Genomic DNA, 25,466 nt, shown 5'->3' with positions numbered 1-25,466 from the left:
ATAAAATTTAAAATCCAGTGTCTGATACAGACCAATGAAGAGAGAACAAGAATACTTAATTTTTCAATCCCTGAATGGATAAAGAAGATGTGGTATATATACATGCAATGGAATACTATGCAGCCATCAAAAGACATGAAATCTTGCCATTTGCGACGACGTGGATGGAACTAGAGGGTATCATGCTTAGTGAAATAAGTCAATCAGAGAAAGACAACTATCATATGATCTCTTTGATATGAGGAAGTGGAGACGCAATGCGGGGGGGTTGGGGGGAGGTAGGAAAAGAAAAAATGAAAAGATGGGATTGGGAGGGAGACAAACCATAAAAGACTCAATCTCAAAAAACAGACTGAGGGTTGCTGGGGGGAGGGGGGACGGGAGAGGGTGGTGGGGAAATGGACATTGGGGAGGGTATGTGCTATGATGAGTGCTGTGAAATGTGTAAACCTGGCGATTCACAGACCTGTACCCCTGGGGATAAAAATACATTATATGTTTATTAAAATAAAAAAAAATAAAATTTTTCAATCCCAAATTATTTCACCATATCACACCATGCACACCTGTGCAGCATGCTGTACCCCACACTGATATGTCTGAGGACCAACTCCACACTACCCCATAGCCATTGTGATTAATTGTGCTTTTTTCTCTCATTTGCATTCAATATACACACTCATCACCCAAGTAAGAAAAATAATTTATTTGCCTGGGACATTTTTTAAAAGTAGAATTGTGTAAATTAGACCCTATTTTACCTACAAGTGTGGGAAAAATCAGTCGTGAAATACGAAGATTCATTTATTAATGGAATCTGAACAGATAACTGTAAAATAAACGATCTGCCAAAATTTGTACTGGAATTTATTTAAGAAGCTTTACAACTTGTTTGAGGCAAAAAAACAAAAAAAAAACAAAAACAAAAAACAACCAAACCTGTATTTAATAATTTGTCTCAAGACATTTATTTATCTCATAACCTCAATTCAACAAAACCAGGTTTAGGGCTTACCTTAGAGAAGACAACATACTCTGCGGTAGGGATGCAGGTATAAATAACACACTTCCCCAAACACACAGAGTTCAAGGCCAATTAAGTCAGAGGGCTTTCATCTAAATTCTCCCTCTCAGCAGTGATTTTGTGTACAAAAAGACATATATTTTAGCAAAATACTAATACCGAAAAGAGGAATTGAAAACTCTTTCCAAATTAAGGCTATATCGCAATCCTTGAGGACAGAACGTATGATTTAACCATATGTAGTTTTAACTTGAATTATGTGAATGCTACTTCCTACTCAAACATAACCGCCTTACCAGAATACGCACCCACTAGCCAATTTCACAGTACTGTGAGCAACTCTGATTTAAATCACGGTTTTCAATTTATTTTAAGCAGCAGAGGCAGACCTACTCCCTTATAGTTTTTCAAACAAAACATTAATTAGAACTCTGACATGTCAAAAAGATAAAAAGCTTGGGCTCTGCCTTCTGAAATACCAAAGTTCTCCTTTTTGCGTCCCACAGGGACCTCTGAGCTGCCCCGTCAAGGTTCCAGGACTCTGAGGAACCCCAACGTGAGACCCACCTGGAAATCACGGTTCAGGACTTGGTGGGGCTATGCCTGCAGGTGACAGTAATCATTAGGGATAGCAGCAGGAGGCAGAGAAGGAAACAGGAAAACAGGAGGAGAAAAGCTGTTTTCCAAGCCAATCTCAAGTGAGGCATTTATTAGCAGGATCTCCACGAGATGCACACGAGCACGTATTTTGTTAACACGCAAGTCTGGTCAGAGTCTTCACAAGGAACACTACTAGATCGTACCTGAACTGTGAACACCTACACATTAAATGCAAAACTTCTGAAGTCTTAAATTTTCAAGAGACAAATGTATTTCACTGTATATCCTGAATCAAACGCACTTTTCCTCACTCAGATGCACAAGAACAATGACATTACTTAGAAAAAAATTTACCTCACCTTCCATCTGGGTTTACAGTCTTTAGGCCTCCAGTGACCTCCTGGCTCAATATCTAAATCCTTGGAGAAGAGTTGATGAATTTCATCAAAACTGATTTCACTTACATTGACATTGAGGAATCCCCCTAGAAGGTCAAACACGTGAAGAACTGTTTTAATAGGGAGCAAGACAAACAACAGTCAGTAGGGTGACGGCGTGACTTGGCTGCCAGGACAGTCCAGTGCACTCCTGTTATCACCACGTAACTGTTAGTACCACCCCCTTCCGGTTCTTGTCGGGATGATACCTGATGCGAGCACTCCACCGTCTTTGGTAAATAAGCCAAAGATAAATCAAATTGTTAAATTTTTTTGCTCTGAGTACTACAGTGAATATTTTACTATTCTTTGGGAAATGTTTGCATGTCATTACAAATTAGCTTATTATTATAATGTTACAATGTATTCAAGTCTCTTAAAAGGACTTTCAGTTTCAACATAACCAACATAGGCAGCAGGAGAGCACAGTACATAAGGGTTAATGAAGCAGTTAGATTGGCAGGGAGCTGCTGAATCCTACCTTCTGTGCACTAGGGACACTATGGAACTTCTCTGTGCCTCAGCCGCCTTCTCTGTAAAAGTAGATGGTGACACCTGCCTCCCCATGTGGCTGCATCCACTAGATAAAATAGTGCACGTGAAGGATCAAGCAGCGTGTCAGCCACAAAGGCACGCACTCAATATACGCTAGCTGTTATTACTCTCCTCTACTTCACTCACACGTCTTAAGAGAATTTGCAAACACAACTCAACGAATTTATATTTTTAGTACCTACGCAGTATCCCCTTGATATGCAAAAGTGGAAAACTACAGGCTTTTAAGATGTTTCTGGCCTACTAGGCATTCGCTCTCTGAATTAACAAACATATTCCCGGAGGTGTTTTTCCTAGGAGCTTCTCCGCTGTATACCACTGAAATAGGAAAGACTCCTGGATGGAAAGCCATTCCATCCGTCCACCTGTTCCATCCAATTCCATCCACCTGTTACCTCAATCAAAAGCAGCACTAAGAACTTACAGAACTAAGTTCTGACTCACTCTTCATCTCATGAAATACATACCAACAAATGAGGTTTCCCACTTCAAGTCCTCTGAGCCTGAGTGGCCCTGATCCCACGTATACAACCCTCAGCTCCTCTTGGACGGAGCCCTTCCCTTCCCATCCCTCCCTCCTCCTGAGTAGGCAGGAGACCAGCAGCGTCCACGAAACACAGACGCAGGCCAAAGAGAAGTATTTTAAAATACAAATGTCTACAGTTCAGAGGGTAAGCTGGGGAAAAATGTGCCATCTTCTCACGCCTGCCAGTTCTCCTGACAATGTTTGTGGTCTTTTACAACCAATTACCCAGGCTTTCGTGTGACAAGAGTCACCTAAAGGAAAGAGTAACCTATGAACTTGCGGAGAAAGAGCAGGTCATGACGTGAGACTGATGAGCCCAAGTCAGTTCTGCGGACAAACACGGGATCTACCACCGTAATCAAATAAAACTCACACAGATAAATCGGATGCACTTAGTGGTGTGCGTGACGGCTAAAATGATAGTCATTAGGCTAAATTACAGGCAGTTCACAGAAGTCCCCGAAGCTGAGATTCTTGATGGGGGTGACACCGATTTCTTTGTCCGTGCTCCAGCTTGACAGGGCCTGACCCAGTGGCCATCATCAGCACAGTCAGCAGCTCTCTCCAGTATCATTTCGTGTAGTTCTCATCTAAAATACGCGTGTGCTGGCAAATTAGGAAGCTAGCTGTCTATCTCTCTTCTCCGCGGACACGGCCTGCAGGGGCCACCATTTTCCTCTCTAATGCTCGAGGCACCCCGAGTTCACCTCCCCTCCGACTGCCCCACCATGCACATTCCCAGAGTCCCTCGGCAGCCTTCCCGTGTGCTTACTGCTCTTGGCTCTGAAATCCTGATCTCTTACTGGCTGATGGCCGAAGACGACCCAGTGGCATGACACTGCATGCCAGTGGTCACAGTGTTACTATTTGTGAAGGGAGGGGGGTGGCGGGTAGAGGACAGGCCTCCAAGACAGGACTGCCACCACGAGGAACACTGAAAATGGGACCAGAGAGAGGAGGAAGAAGCAGCGCACACTTACTGTGATGGGGTGACTTGTGATGAGACCAACAGACTGTTTTGCGGAGTTGCTGCTAAGGCATTTCAAGGTATGATAACCCTACTCACACCTACCCAGAGGCCCAACATTTAGATAAGGACGTGACTTTAGGATTCCTGCCATAAATTCTTCCTTTGCTTTTCCCACCGCACCTTTTTAAATAATCACGTAGAATGAAGCCCACAAAAAAAGTTAAGCAACCTCTGCCCCAAGCCCCCTGAAAGTGATAGGTGCTGGCTCCTTGCTCTGTCTCCTGCTCACTCCACCTGACAGAGGCCTGTCCTTCTCCCAGTTCACTGCACTCCCTTGCATCTAGGATCTGTAAGCGATTAAATCTTGTGACTCTACTTCCTTTATGGGGCTATATGAAACTGTAAGTTCAGTCAAAAGGACCCCATGGGTTTGGGTTTCACTTCCCCTAAGTGGGAGCGTGGATGCTGAGGGAGCTACCTGCCAATCCCAGGTGGCAGCAAGTCATCCTCTGGGTGTCCTTAATTCAGCACACCAGTCCTATTTCTCAGCACAACTGGCAATGAGGAGACGACTGTGCGTGCAGCCTGTAGCCCCGCACGACGCCCCGGAGCTGCCAACAGCTTCCTAATGCCCTCTGCCAGGCTCAGTCTCCCAGGGAGGGAGCCCTGCCTGCTGGCAGTCTGTGGCATGGCTAGGCGCCGCTGTCCACTGCGGCGGTCAGACATGGCCACAGAGCCCCCCCCCAAACTGTGGCTGCTGTCAAAGCCAGACTGCCTGCAAAGACGACTGCCAGCAGGCCCCAGCTGAGGTACGAGTGCTGGCGAGGTAGCAGATCTGGAGGAAGCTGGCAATACTTGCCTGCAGAAGTCCTAGCACCTGGCCAAGGTGAGCTGATAACCATGAACACCAGGGCTCGGCCTCCTTTCCCCGGGCAGGGAGAGGGGATGCGGGTGAGGTCCCAGGAGCAAGGAGAGTGCCCTTAGAGGAGGGACCCAGGGGGAGGTTGTGCCTACCATGTTGCTGGTTGGGGCTGGGGTGTCAAGCTTGGCAAGCCGGCCAGGACCCACGGCAGAGGCAGTTCTAGGGGGGCAGCATGGAGCTCCGGGTGGCCAAGGCTGCCGAGGCCAGCAACTCCTGGGCTGCCACATTCCTTGCTGCTGTCACAAATGATCCCCCAGCTTCACGGGATATCAGGAGCCCTGCTCCTGGCCTGGTACAGCAAAACGAATTCTCACTAAAAGCAGGGGCCCTGAAAACACGGTAGCAGCTTCTTCCGTGTGCCCAGTGGTGGCTGAAAAACCACGAGACACTTGCAGGACCCCTGCTCACATGGCCTGGGCTGCATTGAGCAGTGTGGCATATCAACATGCCTCCATGCGGCTGCTACACTCTTGAGGCCTGAGACACATCAGCTCATGTCATGCTGGTGGGGATGAGCCCCAAACACGCAGGGGGTTGGCTGGGATAACCTAGAACAGGAGGTTGCAGGGAAGAGGCCGCCTCCATCCCAGGTGCTCCCTGTTACTATCTGTCCAACCAGAACATCCAACCACCAGTGTGAAAAGAAAAGAGGCAAGTAACTAAACAAGATAGAAATGCTAATGTTTTCTAGAAAAATCTGCCCATGGGGAGGGGGAGAAGGGTGCCAGTTGGCTCTCACAGGTCTTTTGAACCAGCTCTGAGCTGTTGGTTATAGCACTTAAGATGCCTGCCCTGGCCATTTGGCCAAAGACCCCAAAATTCACAATTTATACAAAAAACAGCAAACAAAAAAACCACCCAAGGTAGTGAAGCCCTTTTTTATTAGAGACATCCTAGGGGAGACTCCGGACTTGTCACCACAGCGACAGCACTCCCAAAGGAACTGAACTACCGACGCAGGAGATGAAGACAAACAAGGAAAGAGACTCCCAGGACCACCGCCACTAGCCTCCGGGGTCCAACAGGGATAAGGGAAAGCAGCTCCACCTCTCCTCACTTGGGTTTCTACGGCTTGGCTCCAGGCCCATCCATCCATCACAGTTACTACAGCTCAGGTTCACTGGCAGCGGACAAGCCTAGATGAAGCTCCCCTCCTCCTATGGAAAACTGGAAGGGATCACTGGGCATGACCTGGTGAACATCATGCTTCCATTGGCAATCCCCCACCCCCCCACTGCCCCCCACCACTTCCAACCCAGAAGGTGCCCTTGGGGCCAGAATCTAAGGAGTTCTTCTTTTTTTTTCTTTGAAGATCTATTTATTTCTTTTGAGAGACAGAGAGAGTACAAGTAGAGGGAGGGGCAGAGGGAGAGAAAGAAGGGAAGCAGACGCCCCGCTGAGCAGGGAGCCCAAGTCACTGGATCCCATGACCCTGAGATCATGATCTGAGCCAAAGCCAAGAGTTGGAGGCTTAACCGACTGAGCCACCCAGGCGCCCCTAAGGAATTCTTCTTAAAGCTCCCCTCTCCCCCAGTTACAAGGCCATACTGTTACAACTCACTACAGTGTCAGATACAGCATAATAGGCATTAAACCATATCAGTGCTGTAGCTAAACATGAGCAAGATAATTTTCCTGAAGGCCAAATCTTGTTTGCCAGTGTGATGAGGGCAAAGAGCCCCTTTGCCCCTTCACCTAGGAACCCAACAGAGGCTCCTAGGAGACATAAGGGCTTCCAGGCCCCTTATCAGTCTCCCTCGACTCAGCTCCCTCCCACATACGATGACCAACAGGCCCCTCTGTATGGGCAGCTCTGGAGATCAGGGGTCTCTACTCCAAGACAGCTCAAATACAAGTCAGAAACCTTTGCTCAGACGCTGTGGGCTCTTTGAAAGACTGCCAGCCCACTGTGAGAGCCAACGCCATCACCACTTAGAATGTCCCAGCCCCGGCAGCAGGATCTGGGGTCCCATACTCTGACCTCCGAGAGTGGAAGCTGCTAAGACCACTGCCCTAGGGACCCAGCAGTTCCCCAGAGTCTCTCTCTCCCCGGGGGACAATCACCGATAGAGTTCTCTAATTATCCACTAGGACACACATAACAGACAGTCCTCCCATTCAAGCCTTCCAACAGTCATCCTATTTTTATACAATAGGCAGAAATCAGAGCTCATATGGGGGCCACTGTAATTGCTAGGCATGTTACCAGGCTCAGGAAAGGCTGCTTCCCGAGTTAGGGGCCTACCAAGCTGATTACCTGACCCTGTCCCCACTGGACCAGCAGAAGGGCCCCCATGCCTCCCTGTGGCTTGCTGGGCTTCTCTCTACACTACTCAAATGCTCTTAGGCAGGACACTTCGCAGCACACAATGTGATACTTGGCAGGAGTCCCCCAGTGCCCTGAATAGTCTTCCACACCTGCCCAAGCACCAACGGCACATGGATGAGAATGATCTCTGCCTCATCCCCAGAAGAACAACCCCCACCGCCCAGCCATCCAGCAGGAACCTCCAACTTATCTTGGCTTCCCTGATGAAGCAGCTCGTGTCCACTGCAGGGGCAGTGCATCAGGGCTATCACACATACGTGGCTCTCTGTACATGCACTTCTTCACTCGATCTCCAGTGCATCTGCCTCTGTGCCAGCCCCCAAGAGTCCTATCTGGTCACGGCAGTGTACTTTCGTCTCCCTGGAGCTCCCCTTACAAATCACTGAACACAACACCCCGCATCCATCTCTCTGCCCCCTCACGTCAAAACCAGGCAGAATCTAGCCGCATTATATGGAGCCAAGGTCTGCTGCTCTCCCTCACTGGAACTGGGCTAGGGACCACCGCATGGGGCACACAACAATTTATGAAAACAAATACCAACCTGTCAACCGCCCTGCTAAACACATGAGGTTGTGACACCAAAGACCAGCCCTCACACAACAACAGGATTCTCTAGCACAGACAGTTCTGGATAACCATTCTGTTTTAGATGATCTACTGGCCAGGGAAGGGGCTGTGTGTGCTGGCAAGGCCCCCACCTGCTGCATGTATATTAAATAATTCTGGAAAGCTTCAGACAAATTTACAAATGATGGCCCAACAGGTACAAAGTATTCCATAATCTCACCCAAGTGTTTCATCAAATACTTACTTTAACCTTATCCAGGAATGTTGGTTTATTTTCTTGGCTGGACCCCAACAAATAGGGAGGGCGGTTATGGACAGCATTTCAAATTGTTGTCTACTGGGACTGTTGACTGGCGTTTTTGCTTTGCTCAAGTGTTTTATGAACTGAGTGACCAAAACCCTGACAGTGGTTAATCTCTACTGTCCAGATAGTGCCTATGATTTTCCCTAAAGATTAATACCTGGGCATCACCGGGTCAACTGTGATGAAAAAAACAAGTATTGTTCTTCTGAAAAGCAACTCGGTTTTTCTGAATTGTTGCCTAGGCATTTCAAAGAATGATAACCCTAGTCATACCCAGAAACTGGACACTTAGATAAGGACTTGAGTTTAGGATTTCCACCAAAAATTTCTGCTTTGCTTTTGCCAGGGCACCTTTTAAAATTACCACTTAGAACGATGCCCACAAAAAATTTAAGTGATCTCTGCCCCAAGCACCCTGAAAGTGATAGGTGCTGGCTCCCTGCTCTGTCTCCTTCTCACTCTACCTGAAACAGAGGACTGCCCTTCCCCCAGCTCACTGCGCCCCCTTGCTTCTGGGATCTGTAAGTAATTAAATCTTGTGATTCTGCTTCCTTTGTGGGGTTATACTGAAACTGTAAGTTCAGTCAAAAGGACCCCATGGGTTTGGGTTTCACTTCTCCAAAGTGGGAGCATAGATGCTGAGGGAGCTTCCTGCCAATCCCAGGTAGGTGGCTTGTGCCCTCACTCAGCAGGTCATAATCTGCATATTCTTAATACACCAGTTCCAGCATCTCAACATGTGATATTGGGGAAAAGACCCCAATGCACAGGAAGTGAAGGGAAAGGGGCATATTATAGAGAATGGCCAGGAAGAGGCACTGTGCAGACAAACTACTCATGATGTGGTTTCCAAGCAAACCTCAGGAGAAAAAACCTCTCAAAGCGAGCCTGTGGTCAGGGAGGACCACAAGTCCTCCCTGACCACTACACCCACTGAAGTTACTTTCACCTCCTTTACATGCTGAATGTCCCCTTCAGGTGCCACTCAAAGAAACACTCCAGTGCATTGATACCAGGAGAGGACACGTCTCTCTTTACTTGTAGAGAAGTAAGCAATCAGCCAGGCTAGCCCCCTTTATTTCATTTGTTGAGATTTCAAGGGCAACTGGAGAGGCAGGACCCACTGAGCTCCACAGAGAACCCCCAATTTTCATGCTGCACCTGTGCTAATCTGAGCTTTCCAATGAGAACGTGTGCTCATTCCCCAATTAGAAATTAAAAGGTCGAAAAATAAATATATTTGCTGAAATCAATGTAGCTAGTAGTTTCATCAGCACATAAATAACATAATTTATCAAATCTTGATTTTCATCATTCTGAAGGTGGAACTGGGGTTAGAAAGGAAAGATCTGGGCCTCAGCCGGGATCAAGTGGAAGAATGAAATCAAGCGTAAGCTACCCATTAGTCCTGCCAACTAAGCCTGCACACCAAACTATTTATTTTATGTGTGAGAAAAACATGGTTGCATCATTGGTTATATATGACATTTACTATAACTTCTTAATGCTGAATTAGCAAGACATGCAATAATGCCACACAGTTTGGAAACCTAAAAGGGTCTGGGGTCCATTAGGTATGTGCAGGCCCAAACCATAGGCTCATGGTAGTGTGCACCGTATGGTAGTGTGCATCGTATGACATGACTTAGGATACTACTTTTTCTATTAAAATGTAATTCTTGGATGCCTGGGTGGTTCAGTTGATTAAGTGACTGCCTTCGGCTCAGGTCATGACCCTGGAGTCCCAGGATCAAGTCCTACGTCAGGCTCCTTGCTCTGAGGGGAGTCTGCTTCTCCCTCTGACCCTCCCTGATCTCATGCTCTCTCTCAAACAAACAAAAAAAAAAATAAAATAAAATATAATTCTTAAAAGAAGAGTCAATACATATGAATTACCTACATTTACATTTTTTTTACATTTCAAGTAAAATTTAAGGCATATATTATCTCTAGCCAGGGAGTTGTTTTCCCTATGTCAACATCTTTCTATGACTCCTTCATTCGGCTTAGGGCCTATTATCTATTTCTTGGTATCTAAAGCCAAATTCTGGATACTCTGGCTTTTTATTCACCACTTCACCCTCAGGGCGTCAAATGCACACAGCCCAATGGTCTGATGACAGTGTTGAGAAAGACCTGAATTTCCTGAAGAAATATCCCATCGGGTGAATTCCACCCCAAAGTCAAAATATGATTTTTATGGTAAGAGAGCCCATTGTCTCCTCTACCCTCTGGACAGCTGCCTGAACACAGCTCAAGGCCATTTGGTTACATCAGTCATCTTGTCCCCACTCACCCATTGCCTCCTTTGGAACCAACACCAGAAACTGCCAATTCCCAGTGGGGAGTTACTTAGGCTTTTCAACTTCTGGAATTTTTTTTAAAAGATTTTATTTATTTACTTGAGAGAGAGAGAGAGAACAAGCAATGGAGAAGGGCGGGCAGGGGGTGGGGAGAGAAGCAGACTACCCACCAAGCAGAAAGGCCGATGTGGGGCTTGAACCCGGGACCCATAGATCATGACCTGAACTGAATGCAGATGCTTAACCGACTGAGCCACCCAGGAGCCCAAAACTCTGGAATTTTATGTCTGTTTACACAAGTAATTTCTTACTCAACTACTCCTGAAGTAACCAAATTTAAGAATTCTTCTTTTTTTAAAAAAGATTTTATTTATTTATTTGGAAAGCATGCAAGCAGGGAGAGGTGTAGAGCGGGAGGGAGAGAGAGAATCTCAAGCAGACTCCTCACTGAACATGGAGTCCGATGCAGGGCTCGATCTCACGACCCTAAGATCATGACCTGAAGCCAAGTGTTGGACACTTAACACCACTCATGAACCCCCCAAATCTAAGTATTCTAAACACAGAGTGGTTTTTAGCCCCACATGACCAATGCCTGGACACTAGATGGATAAATGAGCAAACAAATGAATGAATGGGTAGGAAGGGTAAAGCTGGCCATGTCCAAATTCTGTCTCACCTCTCTTTCTTCGGCTTCCTTTCAACCTGTGCCTCCACCCACTGGCTCCATCAAGTGCTAAAATATGCCTATAAGACACTCGTGCAAAAAGGTGCCCCCCAGGTAGATGACCCAAAATAACAGCTCCCAGCCAGCCCAAGTTCTCATCCCCTGATCCTGCCCACAACACACAGTTCTTAACACCTGATTTCCTCCCTTGCTTAAGGATTTCTCCTGCCTTACTCTGAATGAATAACTGAAAACTTTTTGTCCCCACCTTGGCCTTCTAACCACCCAATAGGCCCTTGTTTCAGCCCAGAAGTTCTCGCAGACTTTATCACATTCTTCCAAATGATTTTCTTAGTCCTTGACTGTTAAGAAGATGCCAACCTCCTCTATTGTCACAGTCCACAACTATTACTTATTTCCTCAACTCTGACACACGCACTCATTTATGTTTTAGCATCCTGACATAAGGATACACCCCATAATGTGTGCATTTAATGCATTGCTTCTTCCTTGTTTCCAAAAAGCCATTATAAAATTAATGGTGTGCCTTGTCAGGAAAATATGATATATCAAAAAAAAAAAAAAAGAAAGAAAAAAAGAAAGGAAAGAAAATACAGTATGTCGTATATTCCTCCTGTGATTTCAAATGTGTTTTCTGGAACCATTTCACTGCCAAGAAATTTCCATGTGCAGCACCTCAGTGTTTTTTCTAGAATATCTCCCCACTCCTCATCTTAAATGAACAAGTATTCTTCCTTTCAAACTGTGCTAAGTGCTCACTTTCCTAGGTCTACTATCTTGGAGTCAGGGATAAGAGAACGTATTCCACAGACTTATAGCTACAATTTACAAAAAAAAAATGTTTACTTTGTTCTTTCATAAATTCACCCCCTTTCACGTTTATGATTGTTAATCATACTACCTTTTAATATCCAGCCTTCTTTACAGAGAGGGAGGTACTCTCCCCTCCCTGTCCATCATTCCAGATCTATATTCACCCCCTAAGCATCACAGTCACCTAGAATGTCGGGCAGCGTCAGAGCTGAAAGCCAGTCAGCTCTGGCTTCAAATTCTCTCTGCTACATCCTCGTTTTCCCCATCTAGCTGGCTTCTAATAAGCTTACTAAATTTGGTGGTATGGATAAGAATCAGCAGGCATGGCTGTTTAGAATGAGGGTTACTGGCCCCATTCTCAAAGCTCCTATGTCAGTAGACACCCCTGTGAACACATTTCAAGTGTCTGAACGGCCCACCACCGAGTCCTGCCTTCCAGAGGAAGAAGCTAGAACCCACTCGCCCACCCTCTCTAGCAGACAGGAGCAGTCATGTGACCACCCACACCAGCAGGAGCATTTAAAGCAGAAGACACCACCACAAGGACATGGGCACTTTACAAAACTACCTTCTGGTAAGTGCAGCAGCAGAAGCTTCCAGTTTGGGGGGGACACTCTGGTCTCCAGACCTGAACACCGTGGGGGAAACTGGGACCTCTGCTGAGTGAAAGCGAGCGACGCTTCAGCAGGAGTCTAGGTCTCATCACAGCTATTCACCCTCTAACCCTAACTCTATGCCACCCAGGTTTTCTGAGGACTGCCTGGTATCTCTCCACAGATTCACTTTCTCCTCAAACCAAGCCAAACTGTATTCTGGGGTTTGCAGCCAGGGAACCTGACCTTCTCCAGGAATCAGGGGTTTGACTTAAAGGCTTACATTTTTCACCAGTATCCCAAGCTGATTCTAGTGCAGATGATCCCTGGACCACACTCAGAGAAACACAGCTCTATGAGCTCTACCCCATCACAGCCCTTTGTAAGGGGCTGAAAGTTTGTGCCTCTAAAATTCCTATGTCAAAATCCTAACCCTCAACATGATGGTATTAGGAAGGCGATTAGGTCATGAAGACAAAGCTTTCATAAATAGGGTCAGGAGTCTTATAAAAGAGATCCCAGAGACGTCCCTTGCCCTTTCCACCACATGGGGACACAGTAAGATGGCCATCTGTGAACCAAGAATCAGGTCCTCACCAGACACTGAACCTGCTATAGCACTTTAATCTTAACACTTTTGGGCTCCAGGGCTGTGAAATAAATACTTATTGTTTAAGCCATCCAGTCTATGGTATTTTTGGTTTAGCAGCCCAAATGGACTAATCCACACCTATTCACTCACAAATACTCTTATTGCCCCCACTTCCTGACCTGACTCACCTGAACAATAACTGTCCATGCTTGAGTCCTCTACCCAATAAATACCACTAAAGAAAATCCCATAAGCACACTAATCTCATCCTTGGTGATAGTACCTAATACACTGCCTTGAACACAGTAAGCTTTCAACAAAAACAAGCGTCACAATATTTGTGCATTTTGGCCCCCCAGGAAAGTTGAGGGGCTCTCTTGCCTAGCTGGTTAGTCACCTTTAACTTGTGGTTAGCTGGCATCACTTTTCATTCCCTACAACAACTTTTTAAATATTTATTTCTCCCTTTCACGCTGCCCAGTCCTAGATCAACCGCTTATACGTATGTGGCCTCCCACTTTATTAGGAACACAGAAGCAGCTGGCATGAACCCACTTAACTTTCTCCACCTCATCTCCAAATGACCTGTCCTCTTGCCTCAGGGGAGAAGTGGTCCTACTTTCCAAGGCTAATTCCTGGACCTGAGCATATTTCTGTTTCCTGTACATTTCTCCAGAATCTGGCTCTGTGGATATCTCCCTTCTGCTCCCTTCTACTTCCCATCTCATGTCTTTCTGTAATGCCTAAAACTTGTTCACGTCTACATCTTCCCAAAGAGTTCTTCCCTTGCCCCCACCTCCTCCTGATACCATACCTTCTTCTCTTTCCCTTTCTCACCAAACTTTTTTTTTTTAACCGACTAGTTTTCACACACCTCTGCATCACTTCTCCAGACAGTATATGTTGCCTCTTACCTGACCCCTCTACTGAGACTGCGCTTGTGGTGGTCCCCAGTTTCTTCTTGCTCAATTCTATGGCTCCTCACAGGTCTTCCTTCCGCCTGCTCTGAGGTACATCACAAGACAGAACACTCTCTCCTTGAAACTCTCTTCTCATTAGCCTCTGGGACACGGCTCTGTGACCAACTGTTTCCCTTCATCTGTAGATGCCCCCTTACCCCCACAAGTGCTGGTGTTCTCCAGAGACCCACTCTTAGCATCGGTCTCACTTCCTCTATTTCCAGCCTGGATCTCTGAATAAATTCAGACCCCAGATCAACTCTTCTGAACTTTTTTTTTTTTTTTTAACTCTTCTGAACTTTAAACAGAACAGGCCCAACACTAACTTCCTCACTAACTTCCTCAGAAACATCAAATGTGTTGTTTATCCTGTATTACTTGTTTCCGTGAACAGTCGCCAGGTCAGAAACTGCTCATGAACCCTGATCCCCTAGTTGGTCACTACATCCGGCCAATGGTGCCCCTGGAGTTCTCTCTGGTGCCTCATCCTCTCTCCGATGCCACGGTTTCAGCACATGCTCTTGCCATTCCTCTTGGCCCCCTCAGAAAGCTTTCAGATTCTAGTGTTTCCCCATTCTCACCCATTTTTCAACTTCTCATCAGAATCATCTTTCTGAATACCATCTTAGTCGTATTATTCAAATGCTTAAAGCAATGGTTTTTGTTTGTGTTTTATCCTTTTTTGCCCCAATCCTTTGAAAACTGTGCACGCTCACCCTCCAGATATGCACAGAGGCCATAACTCAAACCTTGGCATATAGGCTCAGGGGCTCTGCTCCATCTGAGGCCTATCTCAGGGATGCCCAGGGATTCATGGAACCCACACAGCCCTCAGGCCCCTCACTCCCTGTCCAGCCTCACTTTCCACACGCCCCACCACACACCTACCCTGGTCACAGCAGACCACCCTCTGTTCTTAAAACATAGAACCCTTGGTGCTCTGACCCTGTTGCCTCAGCTGCCTACTGAATAATCTTGCAAGACCCCATTACAACATCCCCTCTCACTGACGTCTTCCTCCTTCTAGAATGAACCACTGAATCCTTCCATCACACAATAAACCATTCATAGCAATGAGCACACTGCCTTTCTCTGAGCATGTTACCTGCTCTAGCTGGTTGGACACGGGATCATATTCAGCTTTGTTTCTCCTCTGCCTGTCCCTGTGAACAGCCCAGGAACACTACATGTGGTTTACTCTAAAACGGCTCCCATCTCTCTTTTTACAAAAACACATGCATGATGGTTTGTCACACTAAGCAGTCTTTGAGCTTCTTTTAAGTGTATTTGTTTACCTTCTCCTTCTTTGCTGATTTTCAATTGAATTATTTAAACTCATCTCAAAAATTATTACATCTCAAAACTATTGCAATTATCAGGTTTAAACCCTAAAGGGAACTATTCCACAAACAGTAAGGACAAAATACATGAAAGTTGCTACAAATGTATTCTATTTGAATTAAGGATTAAAAGACAAGAAAACTCCAGATAAGTCTACCTTCACACTGCAAAGTATACAAATGACATTTTCTAGTTCTCCTTTACTCAGAAAAATCAAAACATTCACATTAAGCACTTACTATTTTTAACCTCTAGATAAAGTGAAATTTCTACTTTACTTCGTTAGCATGGAAGTCTCACATAAATTTTAAAAAGCTGAAAGTGGATTAAGCCCTCTGGAGAATCTATAAATACTAACACTGACAAAGAAGTCACTCATATTATATAAATAACACACATTAAAATAGATTTTAGAGTGTAACTGATTGAAGGTAAAATATTGCTGAAATCTGTGAAATTGATTTTATCTCAATTCCAATTGGAAAAGTTCCAACTTTATCTTTATGGCAATCCAGTGCTGCTAGTCCTATTGTTACACTAGAGAAAAATTTAAAAAAAAAAAAAAAAGTTATAGCCAGATAATCAAATACCAATTTTAAGCCTTCACTTTGCTTTTGGTGAATATAGGAAAATTAAATATCATTCATACGTGGACAGTTTTCATCAAAGGAGATCTTTTTCCTACACAGACTTCCTTGAACTATTATTTAGGGAGGTATTGTATTCAATTATTTTGTACAAGATTATGATAAGATTTTACACTTAGGTATTTTAGTATGCTGTTTTCTAGTATGGATGGGAAATAATCCTGTTAATTAAAAGTAAATTAGGGATGCACAGCTAAGTATAGAACCCATTAACTCTACCCATTTCTCCTAGGTTTCTCATTCCCTTGGTCATTACAAATTCTGGCTCCCTCAAAGCAGTGAGAAAGAAAGGGAATATCAAACTAATGTCTGTCAAGCTTCAAGCACTGCACCTCTTTGTACCCTTGCAACACTGTGAAATTGATATTATAATCCCATATTTTCCAGACAGGTAAAGCGAGGCTCTACTTTGCAGAGGTCACATGACTAAGTGAAGGGATTCCACTGGATGGCCCATGCAAGGCCCTCTTGGAAAAAGTCTCATTACATTGGCTGTACCCACAGCCCCTTTGTAAGTAGTTTCTGGTATGTGGCCTATTTTCTACTTGGACATGGAGTTGGTGTCGGACCCAAAGCCAGCAGCCCACGAGGAGGCCTTCTGTGAAAAGGTGGCTGGCCAAAAGAGCGTAATCCTCTTCTATGACGAACACAAGACTGACGGAAGCAGTGAACAGTAGCACCAGCACATTTGGAGATTAGGCAGTGCCTAGCAGCCTTGACACAATCTCTCAAGCACTAGGACAGGAGCAATTACGAGTTATGGGCCTGGAGGAGGACAGGGCTAGTAGGAAGGCCTGGCAGGCAGATGCTTTTAAACAGAGTTTAATTAGTACCCATAAAGCAGTAATTAAGAAAATGGCAACTACACCAAGAACAGAAAGATTTCCTAAAACTATAAATCCTTGAATATGCAAATTATGAAAATGAAATTATTGTAATCAATATTTCAACAGAACATTACTTAGTGGTTTCAGCACTGCACAGACAAAAACATTCATTTTTAGAAAACCAAGGCTACAATAACAAATGACAAATACACAGCCACAACAATCACAGCTTCCTCGCTTCCTCTTCTACTATAAGACAGTAAAGAGAGAGCAAGATTAGAAGCCACTGAGAATTTTTTTTTTTTTTAAATACCCATGCCCCCTGTCGGGTTAATAAAATCACTTATGGGGTGGGACCAAGAATTATAAAAGTTCCCCAGGCTCAGTAGAGCCAGGATCTAGTCTAGATTAGTGGGTCAAAGTATGGCCCAAGGATGACTAGCATCTAGGAACTTGTTAGAAATGAAAATTCTCAGACCCTCCTTGAGATCTACAAAGTCTGAAACTCTGACAGTGGAACACAACAATCCATATTTTAAAAGACTATCCAGCTGATTCTGATGTACCCCCAAATTTGAGAACCATGGCCTTAGATGATATTAAAAGGGACTCTTTTTTATTACAGATATATAATATCAACAATTTACGAACAATAAACTGAAAAAAATCCTACAACTATGACAGGCAAAGGTTAATTTCCTTAATAAAGAATACTCTTCGGGGCGCCTGGGTGGCTCAGTGGGTTAAGCCTCTGCCTTCGGCTCAGGTCGTGATCTCAGGGTCCTGGGATCGAGCCCCACATCGGGCTCTCTGCTAAGCAGGGAGCCTGCTTCTCCCTCTCTCTCTGCCTGCCTCTCTGCCCACTTGTGATATCTCTCTGCCAAATAAATAAAATCTTCTAAAAAAAAAAAAAGAATACTCATGAGGGGGCGCCCGGGTGGCTTAGTGGGTTAAAGCCACTGCCTTTGGCTCAGGTCATGGTCCTGGGGTCCTGGGATCAAGCCCCGCATCGGGCGCTCTGCTCAGCAGGGAGCCTGCTTCCCCCCCCACTCTCTCTCTGCCGGCCTCTCTGCCTACTTGTGATCTCTGTCAAGTAAATAAAATCTAAAAAAAAAAAAAAAAGTCATGTAAAGACATAAAAAACACATTCAGATACCACTTTAGAACCCAAGGGTAAACAAGCAATTCACAAGGATGTTCATTTAAATTTTAGTTATACAAAAATCAACAAACAAGCTTATATATAAAGAGTATGCTTAAAATTGGGGGCACCTCGGTGGCTCAGTCAGTTAAGCAGCTACCTTCTGTCCAGGTCATGATCCCAGGGTCCTAGGATTGAGCAATGCATCGGGCTCCCTGCTCAGTATGGAGTCTGCTTTTCCCTTTCCCTATGCCCCCCACTTGTGCTTACTCTCTATCTCTCTAGTTCTTTCTCTCTCAAATAAATAAAAAAAATCTTTAAAAGAAAGAAAGCTAAATGCAAAATGGTAAAACTGTTAGAAGGAAAAAAGTATTTGTATGGCCTTCAAGTAATAAGGAAAGCTTTCTTAAGACCAAAAAGCAACAACTTTAAAAACATCACTGATACACTTGGAAACATTATAAACTTTAACTTCTATAAAAGTTCTCATGAGCAAAATGGAAAGACAAGCCAGGGACTTTGAAAAGCTATTACACCACATACATCAGATAATAGGTCACTGTTCGAATATACGTAAAGAACTTCCATCAACTAATATGAAAACCTAATTAATCAATATGGAATTGATAAAGCACACAACTGAGTCACAGGAGAGAAAATGTAAAACCACTCATAAACATATCTAAAATTACTGAGGGGCGCCTAGGTGGCTCACTCTGTTAAGTGTCTGACTCTTGATTTCAGCTCAGGTTATGATCTCAGGGTCATGACACTGAACCCCTGTGCACATCGGCTCCGTGCTCAGTGGGGAATCTGCTGGAGATTCTCTTTCCCTCTGCCTTTGCCCCTCCCCCTGCTTGTGCTCTACTTACTCTACTTACTCTCTCTCTCAAATAAACAAATCTTTTTTAAAAATGTTACTTGAACCTACTAGTAATAAGAGAAGTGAAAATTCAAACAATGAGATACCAGTTCTTATCTACCAGATGAGAAAAAATATTTTCCTCAGATTAGCAAAAATTTTAAAGTCCATCCATATCAACAAGGTACACTCATGCTCTGCTGCTGGGGATATAAACTGGTCCAGCTGCTTTGGTGCAAATTCAAGCCAGCCTATAGAGCAGCTGTAGTTCTACGTCTGAACCCCCAAACACATGCACACTACGTGCAGAGAACTCTGTACTACGCTGCTCCCTATGCTACTACTTTGTGATAGCAAAAGAACGGAAATAACCTAAATTTCCATCAGCAGAGAAAAAGGTAACTGAAATGTGGTACATTTATTCAAAGATGTACTATACAGTAGCTACGGAAAATAAATAGATCTAAATGCATCAACATGGACAGTTCTTAAAAAAGCAAGCAAGTTACAGACTTTACATAACTTTAAGACCATTTACATAAATTTCTAAAACTTTTGCAACATTATAACTTTCTATCTGTCTATTTATGTAAAAAAATTTTTTTAAATAACCCGTAAGAATACAAATCAAACTCACGATAGAGGTTACTTATGGGTAAAGGATGAGCTTTTTCTACAGTTTTTCAATCCCCCTCCCCTTCCAAAAAAAAAAAACTTCATCAAAAAAAGAAAAATCAAGTAATATGCTATGTAACATGAACATTAGCACCCACAGTGATGATCTGAGCGTGGAGTGCTCAAACTATGTGGTTTTTATTATTTTATTATAACACAAGCAAACAGTTAAGTCAAAATTAGATGACACTTACGCATATAAGGCAGTTTTTCTGGGCAGGGTAGATATGGTGAATATGTGAAGTTTTCCGGAAGATATGTTGTTGTTTGAACAAGATAATCACTTGAATTATTGCCTTCAGGATAATCTTGGAGAGAGAGGAAAAAAGTTACAACCGAAAAGCTGACTTTTTCTTTGCTCCTAGCATGAAATACGTCACTATCACTGCAAGAAGACTTGCAACATGCAACTACAGAAGTACTTAAAAGCAGTTATCTATAAAGAACAAAGGAAAAGCAAACACAGCTGCCGTGACTACTCTCCCATTCACCCTTCACTGCTACTAGAAAGGACCTCTCGGAGTGATTTCCCAGGGGAGCTCGGGGACAAGGTTAGAGAGCAGCCTGGCCTCATCTGTACACACATACAGAGCAGGCTCATCTGTGGCCATATGAGCACACCTGCTCCCATTCCTTCCCCAGCTAAGCAAGATCAAAAGGGACTGGAAAAGTACACCAGGGGATCCCCTCCAGCATCGATGGCCAAGGGTATCCTGGGAGACCACAGAGCCACAGCACAATGCTTCCAGTAAGCACCAGGCTGAGGGGTGGGAGTCATGTTTTCTCACCACCCCACACTTAAGCAACTGAGATTGACCCACTCAACTTACTTCTGTAACGCAGTCCATTTTAAATCTTTAAGTTCCCAACTCGTAGGCTGCCGTCCCTGGGGAGCCCTGGGCTGTGCATTACATTAGGTCCATTATCACTCACTACTGCAAGTTCGACAGCATGGAGGGCACTGGTTAGAGCGCCACAGTCAAATGTGGAGTTCAAATCCTTGCTCCGACACACACGAGCTTTGTGGTACAGGGCCAGACAATGTAGTTTCTCTTCTCTGCCTACCGCATATAGCCGTTTCCAGATTTCAGTAAGAGAAATGCACAAACTGCTTACAACAATCCCTATCCAGTGGCTGGAGCTCTGAGTGACTGGTTCAGAGCCGTGCATAGGACTTAACCCAGGACATTCAGAATCTTAGAAATTTTGAACTTGGAGCCAAAGAGATCGTGTTTCGACCCTTTCTGGAACAAGGTTCTGAGATGCAAGTCTGAGAACCATGAACTGACAGTTTCCTCTATGTCAGAGGAAGCCAGTCTAAGAGGACGAGACCAATGGGTGGTGAGAGACAAGACATGGAAACAGCTGATTCAACCAGTGTCTGTCTCCTGGATCATAAACCATGTATCCACAGGAAATGAAGCTCTAGCAGACACTTGAGGAAAATGCAAAGAGATCCTTTCAATCTCCAGGAATCTGCTCTGATGACAGAGTTATTCCTATCTGAACTGGTCTGCAGACAGAGAGGTAAGAAAGAGGAGAACAGGCATATGACTTGAAAGAGAGGCCTGTCTGCCAGTGACCAGCAAGCAAAAGGCTAAAGGTAAAAATCACACACCTTACTAACCTGTAAAAGCTAAACCCTCTCCCTAGGGAAAAATGGTAGAATCCTGGCAACTGAATATGAAGTATATAAGAAGAGTCAAAGAACACTAAACACTGACCCTGCACACCTTTTGCCTACCACAGTTATCCACCTATCATCAAAATGGACTTGACAGGGGCGCAGCCTGGGCTCCAGGATGGCACTTCCAAGGGCAGGCACGCCTGCCGGAAGGAACCCTGCAGAGCCTCCTAAGTGGAGGGTAAGAGCTTCTGGTACGAACGAGGAGACGGAAGCTGGAGGAGAAGGTCCAATTCCAAAGCACCACATGGAAATCCCGGTTAAGAATTTGGCAGGGCATGGGGGAGGTTTTAAATTAAGTATACTTATTGACAGGAAACCCCAAGATGATAAGTAGGGCTGAACGATGTACAACCGCTAAAGCCAATTCCAGAAAGCAGGGAAAGTGGGAAAGCCGCAGTGACAGAACCCCGCCAGGAGCTCTCTCCAGAGCAGCCCTGGAAAGCACTTCACAGGAAAACGCTCCAAGCCAAAGGGGAGGGGCGTTCAGTGCACAGCGATTGTTTTGTAAGCCCAGGGACACACCAAGAGCATAGAGACCCCTCTAGTAACCCATACTCCATGTGTCCCCCATATACATCTGAAAACGTTTAAAGATACTGAACATAAAATAAGTTTAAGTTCTGATTCTTTCTTTAAGATGCCTTTTAAAAATATTATCTAGATACAGATCAAATTTCAAGTTATATTCAAAAATTTTTCTGCATTTATGGGGACTCCTACTATACTAGGCAGCCACTATAGTCTATGCATTTGTGGGACCTAAAAATGGAAGATAAATAAGGTTGTCCCTGGCCTTTATGTGTTCCAAAGATTGATTTTCTTATAATCCTGAGGATAAATATTAACATTCTCAAAATTCTTAAATATTTCTTAATGTTATGTAGTTAACTTTAGATAAGAGTATTTTCTTCTTTTGCACAACTTATTCTTTCTCGTGATTAATGTTTGGGCCCCTTCTCTTAGCCACATGCTATGATTCTATAAACCTACATCCAACTCACAGAAATCGTAAGCTCTCTAGACATTTCTGCAAAACAAACTGTTAATGGAAGCTCCCCCTGGTGAGTCTGGTGGCAGCAGAAGGCCTAGAGGACTGTTTCACTTTTTATTTTAGTGCTAGAATGACTGAGTCTTTCACAAAAAAACCCATGTATCACTTTGATCAGTTTTTAAAGGACTAGATTAAAAATAAAAAACTCAAAGACACACGGAATAGCAGTATATTCACTTCCTTTAAATACAAAGTTTTGGAGCGAAATGTGTTATTCTTGCCTAAATCATTACAAATGATCATAAGGATCAACTCACTGCCAGACTTACAGAAAAGTCTCTGCACTCCTTGGGTACTATGTCCAGTGGTGCTTATGTCATCCCAATGTATTATAAGTCTACCCACACACCCCCTGCCACTAGTCTGAATACTTTTTTTTTTTTTTAATCAAACTGCCTTTGATTTCCAGTATCGAACAAAGTATCTACAACATGGTAAAAACTTACTGTAAGTGAACTCTTCACAACCGATCATTCAGCCAATAATAATTTAAGCTTTTGGAGACTATACTGTAACAAACCCACAAAATCATTATCCACACGAAAGTGCTTGGGTCCATCAAGTATAACCACTGCTTTCAAAATCAGGAGCATTACACATGATAGATGCATTTGAGGCAGATCTACCACAACTGCTTTAAAATGTAGACATTATTTCATCTAATGAATGGATGGGGGAAAACGTAATGAGTTCTGGGCCCCCAGCCTTCTTCCTCTTTTCTAGAGCCACACCTGAAGAGAAGAGAGACACAGAATGAAAACTGCTGGGCAGGTCCCCTCCTTAGCTCTCACTGGAACTTACAGGAAAAGGAGAAGAGCACCAAACTGGACTCTCAAGGGCTTTGTTCTTCCTGCAAAGGGCAGCTTAAAGCAGGGACAGAAACTCAGTGACAATTCTAGTCTGTTTACCCCTGGCTTGCTCTGTTAGCCCGGCAGTGTCTGAGGGTTCAGACCACACAGCCATCAAACAGGAAGTGTGCTCGGCTATTTCTAACAAATCTACCAGTTCTAACATTGCATGACCCTTATCATCTGCTTCAGTAATTATTCACTGATTACATCTTGTTTCCTTAATTTGACTAACTCCATAGCTACAAGGCAAAGCATCATTTGATGATGAGAGTATGTGATGTCTTTGCAAAAACATTATATGTAGTACTTCTTTACATTTGGTGTTTCAGAAAGTCAAGTACAAGTTTAAAAACCCCTTTTTGAAATCAAATGTACTTAGAAATATCACAACCTATTTGCCATCAAGTGTTAAATTTTAAATACGCTAGCACATGTTAATCAATTCTCCCCCAGACTTCAATTAGCTCTCAATACACCTTACTGGACATTATCTCCTTACTAGCAGATTATATCTATATAAGTTTGTGCAGAAATAAACAACTTCATTATAAGTAACTATGTATGCTTCCATTTCTCTCAAAAGAGATCCTCATACAAAGGGAGGATGTTCTTCTTAGTGCTGTGTCTCCAAGTATTGAGGTAAGAATACTGACGACATGAACTGTTCAATATACATGAACACAGCAGAATCTCACGGTTGCCTCCTCAAACTCCATCTTCACTTTCTCATTAAGTAGCAGAACCCCAATTTCATTCAAAGTACCAGTGTGCCCAGCTCAAAGACCGTAATTTACAGTCCCTACAACAAAGTTCTGGCCAATGTGATGGAAGCAGAAATACCACGTGAAACTTCTGGAAACTCTTCTTAAAAGGGTCCCTCTGTTATTCTTCCTTCTTCCTTTCCTTCTTCCTACTAACCCAAGTACAAACAGAAAGACTGGAGCCCCACAACAACCTTCGAAGACTATAAAACTCCATGACAGAGCAGAAGATGGAAGGTGTGTGGAGACTTTCTCCACCACAGCCCCAGACATCCAACTTCCAGGTCTCTTTTACATAAGAACGTGGAGTTTCATAGATTTAAGCCGCTGCAGCCAGGTCCCTCTTACAGCCAAACCCAATTCCTAGTTGATACAATGAGAAAACAGTTTACCACCAGTAAATGAACCATGAGAAAAATTTTCAGATTCATAAAAGTAAGCCAAATCTAATCAAAGTAGGCAGTGGTTGTTTGGTCAGTATTGGAACTGAGTTGGTAAGGGAAAAAGAGGATTTCCCTTTTTCTTGTCTTCCCTTTATGGGGTGGGGGGTTGCGGGGAAGAGTTTGTCTTAACCCAGTAATCAATTCTCCTAATCAAGCTCAACTGAGTTCCCACATAAAACTTATTCATGCCCCAGGAAAGGAACTCGATTATGCACCGATGTCCTGCACGCCCTCATACGAACACAGTAGTCTGAGGATGCTGAGTACTTCTGTCCCGTTGAGTGAAGTTTTAATGAACACTTGACAGTCAGCTTATTCAACCAGGACAAGTCCTAAAGAATTTTTTATAATCTTTAAAATGCTCCTAACATTGACCTACTATTCAGAAGACCAATTAAAGCAGGAGACCAGTTAATGAGATTTTTACGATACTATTAAAATATCAGGTACAATGACAGTCTTTCTAAAAGAAACTTCCTTCAACTTAAAAGGGAGAAACAAGAGTGTTTTGATTTGCGGCATCATAAAACAAATCAGACAAATGACTAGACTGAATTTTGCAAAAGCACATGTGAAATTAAGAATCAATCTGATACAGTCTTGAATTTTTAGCAGGGTGAAACTATTACCCACCGTAACATACATTTTAAGAAAGAACACCTGTGGTTGGCAGATAGTGTGTGCATGTGTGTGTGTGTATCTGTCATTTACGGTGGCACAATGGAGAACTGTTGACAGGAATGAAATCTTAAATTTTAACTGTTTAAAATGAGAATATAAAGGATGCAATAGTGATAACCAGTTACTGAAATCTTTAAGTAATATCTAATAACACTTCAGAAGACACTGCAGAAACACTGCACCGTGGGAGGCTGAGCATTCTTCCATGACAGTTCAATGTATTTGCATCAATTCTGCCTTCATTCAATCACTAATATTGGCCCATTACTTGGTTTTAACCTCATGTGATTCTGATGGACATTCTACTTCCAGAT

General features: G+C 43.8%; 1 protein-coding gene across 7 annotated transcripts in view; it reads right to left on the bottom strand.

Annotated features, from left to right (window-relative positions):
- The window catches only part of B4GALT6 (beta-1,4-galactosyltransferase 6), a 67,310-nt gene that overhangs the window by 18,486 nt on the left and 23,358 nt on the right, over positions 1-25,466 (bottom strand). For 3 of the 7 annotated variants that reach the window (XR_013967870.1, XM_080822017.1, XM_080822019.1), the window contains exons 3-4: positions 19,873-19,986; positions 1,984-2,108 (exon numbers count right to left, since the gene is read on the bottom strand). Coding sequence is in view for 5 of the 7 variants with exons in the window: in XM_080822017.1 (XP_080678143.1) it covers positions 1,984-2,108; positions 19,873-19,986 (239 nt within the window). In the remaining 2 variants the exon portion in view is untranslated. Of the gene's footprint in view, positions 1-1,983; positions 2,109-2,542; positions 2,642-19,872; positions 19,987-25,466 lie in introns of those variants that run through there. The other 4 variants (XM_080822020.1, XM_080822021.1, XM_080822022.1 and 1 more) reach the window with 3 other exon arrangements.

This window comes from Martes martes (assembly GCF_963455335.1).
Source record: "Martes martes genome assembly, chromosome: 13".
NCBI lineage: Eukaryota > Metazoa > Chordata > Mammalia > Carnivora > Mustelidae > Martes > Martes martes.
The sequence above is the reverse complement of the archived record's forward strand: the minus strand, read 5'-3'. Positions and strand labels throughout refer to the sequence as shown.